This window comes from Delphinapterus leucas, chromosome 4, assembly GCF_059928025.1.
Source record: "Delphinapterus leucas isolate spDelLeu-1000000601 "Yukka" chromosome 4, BTC_Dleu_Yukka2, whole genome shotgun sequence".
NCBI lineage: Eukaryota > Metazoa > Chordata > Mammalia > Artiodactyla > Monodontidae > Delphinapterus > Delphinapterus leucas.
In genome coordinates, this window is record NC_143132.1 from 60,129,674 (window position 1) to 60,141,814 (window position 12,141).

Below are 12,141 nucleotides of genomic sequence, written 5' to 3' on the forward strand. Positions count from 1 at the left end.
CCACGGCAGTGAAAGCCCAGAACCCTAACCACTAGGCCACCAGGGAACTCCCGACAGTCTCTTTTATAAATGGCTTTAAACTGGTTCTATTTTACCCTTTGAAACGACAGAGACCAAGCAGAACATGTAAGAAGTAAGACGGGAGAGTGCTGAAGAAAGCACCACCAGTGAAACTTGCTTTTTCCTTGGTAGGGCCAATGTGTGTATGCTAGTGAGTAACGAAGATGTCCGTGATGCCCTACACTGTTTTAAAGGAGACAGCCTCAACCACGGATACTAAGGGTCAGCCTTGGCTGTTGGTATGTATGCTCTGTGACCCTGTACATCCCCACCTGCCGTGCCATAGTAGGTATTCTCCCCCATTCCCTCCGCCAAAGGCAGCCGATCCTCAAGGCCAGTACCTTATGAGGTAGCCTGAAGTAACAAGTTCTGTTCCAACAAGGAGGAGCTGAGACTATCAGACTGTTTTTCTCAGCTATTTAAAGAAAGAGCCACAGAAGAAAGATGCCAATGTGCTATGGACATTAGAAATTAAAGGACAATTATCATGGACCAAGGAATAAAGAAGATGGTTCTCACTTATTGTGCACTTACTCTATACCTGGCACTTTTCATTCACTGTCTCATTTAATGATAATGATAATAATAACAACAACAACAACAACAGGTAACATTTATCAAGCATTTACTCTTGTGCTGCGCTTTAAGTGCTTTACCTGTGTTAGCTCTTTTAATCCTCATAACAACCACGAGATGGGACAAACACCTTTGTCATCATCACTTTTAGCTGTAAGAAACAGGTTCAGAGTAGCTATATAATTTGCCTAAAGTCGACTAGATAGATGCTATGATTATCCTCATTTTAAGACAGGGAAACTGACACTTGGAGAGGTTAAGTAACTGGCCAAAGGTACTGAGTGAGCAAAGGAAGTCAAGGCTCAAACCCAGGTGGGCCTGACTCCCAAGAGCACTGCTGTGGCCACTGTGCAAGACTGTCACGTGGACAGTGAGTATGTGGAGGAAGCTGCTGGGAAAAGAAGAGAGAGCAGATACAAAACAGAACCAAAGAAAGGATCATGACTGCGATGACAACATGGTCGGACTTAAGGGGCCTCGGGTGCTGCCCCAACCCCTGGCCTGGCTGTTCAGCTCTTCCTGAACCGCCTGCAACTTGTATTTCTTCAAGTTTCCCTTTTCCCTAGGGTAACTCGATTGCCTCATGCTGGGCTGTGAAACCAGAGGAGCCCTCATTAGAAAAGCCTATACATCACTCTAGCCTTACTATCCCTTTTGTGGGTGCCTCAAAATGGTTACCAAATATTGATTATGTATCTCATTGCCTGACAGCATCATAAAACAGGACCTGGACCATAAAAGACAGCTGACTGAGGGGAGGGATAAGTTGTCAGCTAACTGAAAGTAAACAAGAGTTCAGAATGCCGACCTTCTGGATGTGCTTTCCAGCACTTCTTACAATAAACACAGCCCAGCATTGCTCCCACATCAGCAAATTCTGAGGTTTGTCTCCTTTTAAGGTGACCTACTGAGTTGTCACAGGAGATTCTCATTTTTCTTTTTAGCTGTTACAAGGAAACCTTCTCTCCAATGCAAATGGGAAAAGGGAACTCATCTGATAGCATAAAAAAGTCACCTCTAAAAATCAAATGTTATTAAATGACCAGGCAGTCTCATGCACACATTACATGCAGTATAAACAATTATGAACTGAATGTTTTGGCCTTCGGAGTTAACTCCTAGTTAAGTCCTGGCACAGGCATATCTTTATTAAGTTACACTGAGCAGGACTCCCACTGCATCCTCTTATGGGATTCCCCTAGCTGGAAGATACACCTGGAAGGAAGGAGATCCAGTATTATTTGCATCATGATCCAGTATTATTTGCATCATGAGTTTAGCAAACATGAAGTACAAGAAGAGTAAAAAATCAAAATTGTGTATGCCTACAAGGTTAGAGTTGCTCAAAGAAGGGGGAAAAGAGGTCAACTAGGTTGAATTTATTTGCAACACTATTCTCACAGGCCCACCCAATGCATGATCTTAATGTACTGAGGCAAAGAAGCCTTCTGTATCCTAATATAAGTTGCACTGTGACACAAAGGCCTGAACATTGAAAAAGCAACAGAAAGTAAGAATCTTAAAATCTTTACCTTGTTCATTGTTTCCTCCATTAAGCAGGAGTTCATCGTTTTGCCTTTTCAATTCTGTTATATACTTAAAGGCTTGGTCCAGGATCATATTCTTGCTCTGCCAAAGAAAATCAACCATTTAAAAGTTTCACTGAAGGGTAAGAACTTGCCAGAAGAAAGTTAAAGCTTTGGTTTTATCACATATATGTGATACGTATCTTTTCAAAATTTAAAACTGCCACCATATTCAAAACTTCTACTGTTCCTCTTTCATTTAGTAAGTATTTATTGAGGCTCTGTTCTAGGCACTGGGGATATAATAAATTAAAGGGACAAAGTTCCTGACCTTGAGGAATATTATTTATTTATGAGGAACTATTATATATTAATATCTATTTATATTTATAAATAAAATCAGGTGGTGATAAATATTATGAAGAAAAAGCAAGTAGGGTACTTCACTCTCTGTTAATCTAGTCACCTCCCTTGCCCGGTCTAGGTTTGAGTTTAGATGCATCTTTCTCTAGGAACTCTTCCCTGGGCCTCTCTGTTCTAGAACTCTATATTTCCTTGGCTAGACGGCAGGTATTATTCCCCTCTTACTATGATATTTACTGTGTGCTTTATTATTCCAGATCACAGGAGAGCATAATGTATGGGAGCGCAGATTCCCCCACTTAGCATTTCTGTAACTGGGGAAAGTTACTTAGTCTTTCTAAACCTCAGTTTTTCATTTGTAAAATGGGGATAATAAAAGTACGTACCTTGAAGTGTGTGGTAAGGATTAAAGTCTTTAATATAGAGAGAGCATGTAACACTCTGAGAACACAGTTAGTGGGGTATGGAAAGTGCTTAATAATTGCTAGCTTCTTGTAGCTACTGTTTGTCAGGTCCTATGTTAAGTACATCAAATGCATTATTTCTTGGACTCATTAGAAGAACTATATTGTGTTTCCTTATTTGTTCAGCTTTATTGAGGTATAATTGACAAATAAAATTGTAAGATATTAAAAAAATAATAGTAAAGTAGGGGGCCAGAGAGATGGCAGAGGTTACTCTGTGCTGTGGACTGAATGTGTGTGTCCCCCTACAATTCATGTTGAAGCCCTAATCCCTGATGTGATGGTATTTGAAGGTGGGGCCTTTGGGAGGTAATTAGGTCATGAGGGTAGATCCCTCATGGATGAGATCACTGCCCTTAGAAGAAAAGACATGAGAGAGGTGATCATTCTCTCTGTCATGTGAGGACACAACCAAGAAGGAAGCCCACATCAGGAACCGAACCCGGTGACACCTTGATCTTGGACTTTCAGCCTCCAGAACTGTGAGAAATACATTTTTGTTATTTAAGCCACCCAGTCTATGGTAATTTTCTTATAGCAACCCAAACTGACCAAGACATTCTGCTACAATCTATTTAATATAGGGAGGCTGGGGAAGGCCTCTCTGTAAGGTGATATTTAAGCAAAAATCTGAAGGGAGTACAAGAAATTATGCCCTGTGGATATGTGGAGGAAGAAGGCTCAGGTATCAGGATCAGCAAGGACAAAGGTCCTCAGGCGGGGCTGAGTTTGGCGTATTGGAGGAATAGTAAGGAAGTGAGTGAGACTAGAGTCAAGTATATTGGGAACAGTAAGAGGAGAGAGGCCAGAGAGAGCCTTCAAGACCACGGAAAGATTTTAGATTTTAATGTTATTCTTTACTCTGTCAACCACAGCTACAAACTATTCTAAATAGTAGGTTGAGATAACAATGTCACTTGAGTTTTGGTGTCATGGTCCCAATATATTCCATTCCTAAGCTTTCTCAAAATGATCGTATTTTATGTCAAAGTTCCTGTATTCTTTACTTAAATTTTTAAAATTGAAAATACAATATATGCATATGGCAAGAAAAAAGTAAATAATATGAAGAGATATATAATGAAAAGTACATTCCTTTTGACTTTAGCCCTCCAAACCCCTTTCCGGAGTCAACAACTGTAAGTTACTTATGTATCTTTCCAGAAATATTCTATGCCAATACATATATACATATATATGTATATGTGTATATATATATATATATATACACATATATATGTATATGTATATATATACACATATATATGTATATGTATGTATATATATATATATAAATCTTTTTTTAAAAACCCAGATAGAAGGATACTATAAACAGTATGTTACATGGATGCAACTAGAGATTATCATACTAACTGAAGTAAGTAAAAAAGAGAAAGACAAATACCATATGATATCACTTATATGTGGAATCTAAAATACAGCACAAATGAACCTATCCATGAAACAGAAAGAGACTCACAGACATAGAGATCAGACTTGTGGTTGCCAAGGCGGAGGCGGGGAGGGAGAGGGATGGACTGGGAGTTTGGGGTTGGTAGATGCAAACTATTACATTTAGAATGGATAAACAATAAGGTCCTACTGTACAGCACAGGGAACTATATTCAATCTCCTGGGATAAACCATAATGGAAAAGAATATTTTAAAAAAAAAGAATGTATATATGTGTATAACTGAGTCACTTTGCTATACAGCAGAGATTGTCACAACACTGTAAGTCAACTCTACATCAACAAAAAAAAATTTTAAGTATGTTACATTATTTTGTTTTAATTTTCAAAAATATACTTTGGGGACTTCCCTGGTGGTGCATGGTTAAGAATCCGCCTGCCAATGCAGGGAAATGGGTTCGATCCCTGGTCGGGGAAGATCCTACGTGCCATGGAGCAACTAAGCCCGTGTGCCACAACTACTGAGCCTGTGCTCTAGAGTCCACGTGCCACAACTACTGAAGCCCGCATGCCTAGAGCCCATGCTCCACAACAAAAGAAGCCACTGCAGTGAGAAGCCTGCGCACCGCAGCAAGGAGTAACCACCGTTTGCTGCAACTAGAGAAAACTCACGTGCAGCAACAAAGACCCAGTGCAGCCAAAAATAAAATGAATTAATTAATTTAAAAAATATATTTATATATCTTGGATGGTACGGTCATTTTATGGATCTTCGAATTCTTGAGCATGGTATATCTTTCCATCTGTTTGTGTTGTCTTTAATTTCCTTCATCAGTGTCTTAAAATTTTCCAGGTACAGGTCTTTTACCTCCTTAGTTAGATTTATTCCTAGGTATTTTATTCTTTTTGATATGACTATAAATGGGATTGTTTTCTTAATTTCTTTTTCAGATAGTTTGCTGTTAGTGTATAGAAACGTAACAGATTTCTGTATATTAATTTGTATCCTGCAACTTTACTAAATTCATTAATGAGTTCTAGTAGTTTCCTGGTGGCATCATTAGGATTTTCTATGAAGAGTACCATGTCTTCTGCAAACAGTGACAGTTTTACTTCTTCCTTTCCAATTTGGATTCTTTCTATTTGCTTTTCTTATCTGATTTCTGTGGCTAGCACTTCCAGTACTATGATGAGTAAAAGTGGCAAGAGTGGGCATTCTTGTCTTCTTAGAGGAAATACTTTCAGATTCTTACCATTGAATATGATGGTAGCTGTGGGCTGTCATATATGGCTTTATTATGCTGAGGTATGTTTTCTCTAAACCCACTTTGTTGAGAGTTTTGATCTTAAGTGGATGTTGAATTTTGTCAAAAGCTTTTTCTGCATCTATTGAGATGATTATATGATTTTTATTCTTCAGTTGGTTAATATGGTGTAACACACTGATTGCTCTGCAGATAGTGAACCATCCTTGCATCCCAGGGATAAATCCTTCTTGATCATTGTTTATGATCCTTTTAATGTACTGTTGAATTCAACTTGCTAACATTTTGTTGAGGATTTTTGCATCTATGTTCATCAGTGATACTGGCCTGTAATTTTTGTGCTCATGGATTGGAAGGACTAATATTGTTAAAATGAGCATACTACCCAAGGTAATCTACAGATTCAATGCAATACCTATCAAAATACCAATGGCTTTTTTCACAGAACTAGAACAAATAATTTTAATATTTGTATGGAAACACAAAAGACCCCAAATAACCAGAACAATCTTGAAAAAGAAGAAAAAAGCGGGAGGTATCATGCGTGATTTCAAATTACACTACAAAGCTACAGTAATCAAAACAGTATGGTACTGGGACTTTCCTGGTGGTCCAGTGGTTAAGACTCCATGCTTCCAATGCAGGGGATGTGGGTTCAATCCCTGGTTGGGGAACTAAGATTCCACATGCCGTGCAGCGTGGCAAAAACAAACAAATAAACAAACAAACAGTATGGTACTATCATAAAAACAGACACATAGAGCAATGAAATAGAATAGACAGCCCAGAAATAAACCTATGCACTTATGGCCAATTAACCTATGACAAAGGAGGCAAGGATGCTTTTGGGAAAAAGACAATCTCTTTATTAGGTGGTGCTGGGAAAACTGGACAGCTACATGTAAGAGAATGAAATTAAAACATTTTCTCAGACCATATACAAAAATAAACTCAAAATGGATTAAAGACCTAAATGCAAGACTGAAAACCATAAAACTCCTAGAAGAAAATATAGGCAGAACACTCTGACATAAATTGTAGCAATATTTTTTTGGATCTGTCTCCTCAGGCAAGGGAGACAATAGCAAAAATAAACGAAAGGGACTACATCAAACAAAAACTAAGACAGTGTCCTTTCATAAAGCAAAAGTTGAGACAAAGGCAGAACCTGATAATGCCCACCTACTGCACAGTGAATGAAACTATCAACAAAACAAAAAGGCTGCCTACTGAATGGGAGAAGATATTTGCAAATGATATATCCAATAAGGAGTTAATATCCAAATATACAAAGAACTCATAGAACTAAATATCAAAAACCAAACAACCCAATTAAAAAATGGGCAGAGGATCTGAATAGACATTTTTCCAAAGAGGAAATGCAGATGGCCAACAGGCACATGAAAAGATGCTCAACATCAGTATCATGAGGGAAATGCAAATCAAAACTACAATGAGATATCACCTCCCACCTTTCAGAATGTCTGTTATCAAAAAGACAACAGGGACTTCCCTGGTAGTCCACTGGGTAAAACTCCGTGCTCCCAGTGCAGGGGTCTGGGTTCGATCCCTGGTTGGGGAACTAGATCCCGCATGCATGCCACAACTAAGAGTAAGCATGCCACAACTAAAGATCACGCATGCCACAACGAAGATCCCGTGTGCCACAACTAAGACCTGGAGCAACCAAATAAATAAATAAATAAATTTAAAAAAACAGAAAAAACAAACAAACAGAACCCCAAAACAACAAATAAGAAGTGTTGGCGAGGATGTGAAGAAAAGGGAACCTGCATGTCCTGTTGGTGAAAATGTAAATTGGTGCAGTCACTATGGAAAACAGTATGGAAACTCCTCAAAAAATTAAACATAGAATGACCATACAATCAAGCAATTCCACTCCTGGATATTTATCCAAAGAAAACAAAAACACTAATTCCTAAAGATATATGCATCCCTATGTTCATTGCAGCATTATTTACAATAGCCAAGATATGGAAACAACCTAAGTCCTCATCAATAGATAAATGGATAAATAAGATGTGATATGTGTGTGCATATATCTATATCTACGCTATACTTTCTAAAGGCTGTATTTATTTTGTTTACCAGTCTATTACTGATAAATACTTAAGCTATGAAAGAGGAATTTCGTTTTTTTTTATTCTTCAGCTTTTAAAAATGTTACAGTGAATGTTTAAGCTCTACCCAGTATTTATACTATTAAATATCTCCAGTACTTTATCTGATAGCTCTCTTCATGTAGGAGTTGGTGATTTAGGGCTTTGGTTCAGCAAGTTACAATTTTGGGTCCCTTAGGCTGGGTCCCATCAGAAATCCAGTATAACCCAGGAAACACCGTACTTTAGAGAAAAAAACTAAGATAGTGTCCTTTCTTAAAGCAAATGTCGAGACAAAGGCAGAACCTGATAATGCCCACCTACTGCTTCTCTACTGCAGATGGGGGTGGGGACATGCGGCAATAGTTAAGAAAATCTAAATCTATTCAGCTTCTGGAGACCAAATACTGACTTCCATTGCACATTCTAGGGCACCAAGAAAGAGAAATGATTATGGTTTCCTTTCGGATAAACTTGTAGGAATAAAAGCCAAGGGGAGGAACATTTTATTGGGCAAACACCAGTGCTTAGTGAGCAGCTACTATACATTGATATGTGGAGAAAGAAAAACAATCAGAAGACATAGTACCTGCCCTTAAGTTTGCCTGTGTGTTAAGGAAACAGAAAGTACCTTTTTAAAAAGACTAAAAAGCACATTTATGCAAGACTAGGTACCATCTTGTAGGGGAGAATGAAAAGAAACTGAATTGTAAGACCTTGCTGAGGGAGACAGTGTTGTGAAGTGAACACATTGATCTGGCCCTCCCCACCAAAAGCCTGGGATGGTTTGGGACTGGGAAGCTCCAGCTACCCCAGAAGGTGGGGTGAGGCATGGGTTAAAACCGAGGGGACTGATAGAAAGATTCTTCTTTTGCAGTAATAAGAACCACACACACTCACACACACACACACACACACACACACACACACACACATCCTATGCAGCTGGATGACTTCCCCTCTTCCCCAACCACAGGAGACAAGTTTATTTTCTGTGAAATTTGAACCAGAAGATTTCAGCCTCAAGGATACTTACTTGGCACAGAAGTGGACAAGATGAGGCTCCTAAATGAAAACAGGGAGGTACAGTAAAATCCTGCCTTCTAAAGCATGAGACTCTCCAGCACCCCTTCCCCATCCCAGCTCCCAGCAAAATGGCAATGAGCCTTATAGTTCTTTTCCCACCATTCCCACTCCTAGGTAGGGTGCTGAAGGATCCTTCTCCGGAAAATAAAAATTAATAGCTAACCCCAAAAGAAGAAATCTACAAATACTGATATTGTTTAGTTCAGCAACAATAACAACAATATCAGCTCACTAGCCAATCACCGGACAGTTAGGACCACCAAACCACAAGCCTGTTCAATCAGCTTTTTAATGCCTCGTTCTCAAATATGAAAAAGACAGCTAAGTATCATTGAACATTTAAGGAATGTCTCCAAAAAGAAAGACAAAACATCAAAACAGAGGAGGGGAAAAGGAAATCAGAAGAAACAAAGACAATATAGAAAATAGAAGAAACATTTAAAAAAACCAAAACCCTATATAATATTCTCAAAGCTGAGATGATATTATATCCATAAAAAAACATGTATGAAAAGGAACAAAGAGAATAAGAAAAAAAGACTTGGAAATTAAAAATATAAGAGCTGAAATTAAAAACAGAAGAGTTGAAAGAAACCAACTAATTGAGATTGAAAAGGAAGGGTAGAGGGTTCCAGAAGTAAAGGTTCAAAGGAAAAATTAGGAACATGGAAATTATGTGGCAATTTGACCATATAGAAACTGTAGTAAGAGACTGTTGGAGGTGTGGAAAGAATTAAAGATAGGCAGGTATATAGAAAATTGAGCAAATGAAAAACAATGAGGCAATTATTAACTCTAAAAAACCATTAATGGCAGGGAACAAAAATAATCATCTGAGCACAGAAACAACTTAGGGAATTATCTGATCACAAGCAATTGGTGAAAGTATGAGTGGATTTCTCACCTGTTTCAGCGCAGGGGAGCATGGGATCAGCTCTCCTATTCTGTTTATCCCAGCATTGATTTTCTTCTTTCTATGCCTCTCCACTAGATAGAGGAAAAATTCATTTATCAAACCTTACAATACTACTGCCAAAGTGTCTCATTCTCCCTGGGTAAAGAAATTTTAGGTAAAGAAATACCTAAGAAAGTCTTATCAAATAGTATCTACTGAATACAAATAACTACAATAAGATTTCTAAGAATGTCATATTCTAGGTTTAGTGTTATGGAAATCAATATAAGCCATACCATTTATTAGGATTTAAAATAATGGAATCTATAATAATTAAATTCAAATTATAAACACAATGTGCTAATACTACATTACTCTTAGGCCATTATTATATTTCAAGTAATTATTAGAGATTCTAATGATAACTAAATTACAAGAACCCACTAGCTATGTTACTAGAAAGCTGCTTCTTTATAGCAAATGGGCAAATTAGACCTTTCTAGACAGATTAAAGAACTTTAACACACCTTTTAGGCTGACTAGAAGGCATTTTTGGAATAGAAACGGCTATTAGTTGTGACTTAAAATAGAGAAGAAAAGGCACTGGTTTATTTTTTTCTATGGGGTCTGTGCTGTTCACTTTGGCCCATCTAAGAAGCTGAACAACTGACAACTTCTCAATTAACTGAGCAATGTTCCAGGCTTACGTGCTACAACTTTAAAAGTTGTATGAAAGTGGCAAGAAGATACAAGCGATGATCTAAATAATTTTTCTATAAGACACTGTAAATAGGAAAATCAGTCTACTTTCTGTTAGTTTTCTAAAACCTTCCTTTTTACAAAGGACTTCAGCGCTTCTAAGAGGATGATCTTTCAGATATAGCATAAGTAGGTCTTGTTTTTCAAAATATATACTTCTTGCTTCATAATCTAGCAGTAAGAACATCCTTTCAATGACATCCATTTACTCTCTCTTAATAAATTACTATCAGGACATATTTATGGTCCCATGTGACATTTGATTCTAATAAAAAGATTTAGTTCATATGGCCAAAAAAATTAGATTTATTGATGTGGCCAAAAAAAAAACCCCCACAAAGCAATAAACTATAGCTTACCTTTCTTCTGAATTCTCTAACAATAGTATTTGCTGTTATCTAAGAGCATATTTTTTAATGTGTGTAGATAAAACCACAAGAACAACAACATTAAGACTCTATCCACAGTGATAAAAGGGAATTCAAAGGTAGTAAACTCCCATTCTGGGGAACAGCAATGCCCTACCAGTGTTCAACACAACTTTCCATAGATAAAGTTTTCCCCAGGGCCCTTTCCTTAGGGAAGGGAAGAGATTATTTATAGAGTAATAGAAATTGAGTCTAAAATATATATTTTTAGATCTGACTGTAGTCCCTGATGGAAAATAAAATGTTAAAAATGTACCAAATTGTCAATGTATGCACAATTACTTCTATAAATGTTTACCTGGCTGTGGCCTATAATTTTGACGTTTGAGATAAAAATCAAATATTTTTTTCTACATTTCTTCTTATAATTGAGAACTCCACATCTTAATTTAAGACTGTTCACATTTCAAGTACCTTTAAGATTTACAGCTGCTCCCCATTTCTTCCCTACTCCTGTAGGCAGCTAGCCCACTCTAGAATTTCTGCAGAGGTACATACTCTTCACTCTTTTCAGGAGGAGTATATCTGGAATTCCTCAGTGGGTGAAATCACTTAAAACACTAGCTCCAGGGGTATATTAATCCTTAAATTATTTAATAGACTGTGAATCAGAAAATGATAAGCCACCTTCATGAGACTTAGGGAGTATTTTGTCAACTAAAAACAATATAGAACAAATTATTTTGTATTAAATAAGTAAGATACAAGGGTGTATTGTACAACACAGGGAATACAGTCAATATTTTATAATAACTATAAATGGAATATAACCTTTAAAAGTTTGAATCACTATGTCGTACACCTGTAATTTATATAACATTGCACAAGTATACTTCAATATAAAAAATGCAAAAAAAAAATAACCCAAACAATAAAGGAACACTTTCCTAAAATGTAATGAATAATGATTCTGTGCTTATAACATAAAAACACAATCAACTGCAGTATAATTTCATTTTGAATGCAAAAAGTGCTAACAAATAAAACTTAAATTGCTGTTTCTACCTGCATTGTGTGTCTCCCGATTTTTCTTTCTGAAACAAAAAGTACAGATAAAAGGAACATGAAAATAATAAGAAAACATTTTACGTTATATTTTGAGAACCATAAAAATTAATTTTATGAATTTGTATTTGTTGTATCAATGAGAAACCATTTGAAGGAAAATTTTCTTAATAATATATTAT

General features: G+C 37.0%; 1 protein-coding gene across 4 annotated transcripts in view; it reads right to left on the reverse strand.

The window, feature by feature from the left end:
* The window catches only part of USF3 (upstream transcription factor family member 3), a 48,167-nt gene that overhangs the window by 12,884 nt on the left and 23,142 nt on the right, over positions 1 to 12,141 (reverse strand). For 2 of the 4 annotated variants that reach the window (XM_022553387.2, XM_022553326.2), the window contains exons 4-6: positions 11,960 to 11,988; positions 9,777 to 9,859; positions 2,169 to 2,265 (exon numbers count right to left, since the gene is read on the reverse strand). In XM_022553387.2, the coding sequence (XP_022409095.2) occupies positions 2,169 to 2,265; positions 9,777 to 9,859; positions 11,960 to 11,988 (209 nt within the window). Of the gene's footprint in view, positions 1 to 716; positions 788 to 2,168; positions 2,266 to 8,822; positions 8,852 to 9,776; positions 9,860 to 11,959; positions 11,989 to 12,141 lie in introns of those variants that run through there. The other 2 variants (XM_089910546.1, XM_089910547.1) reach the window with 2 other exon arrangements.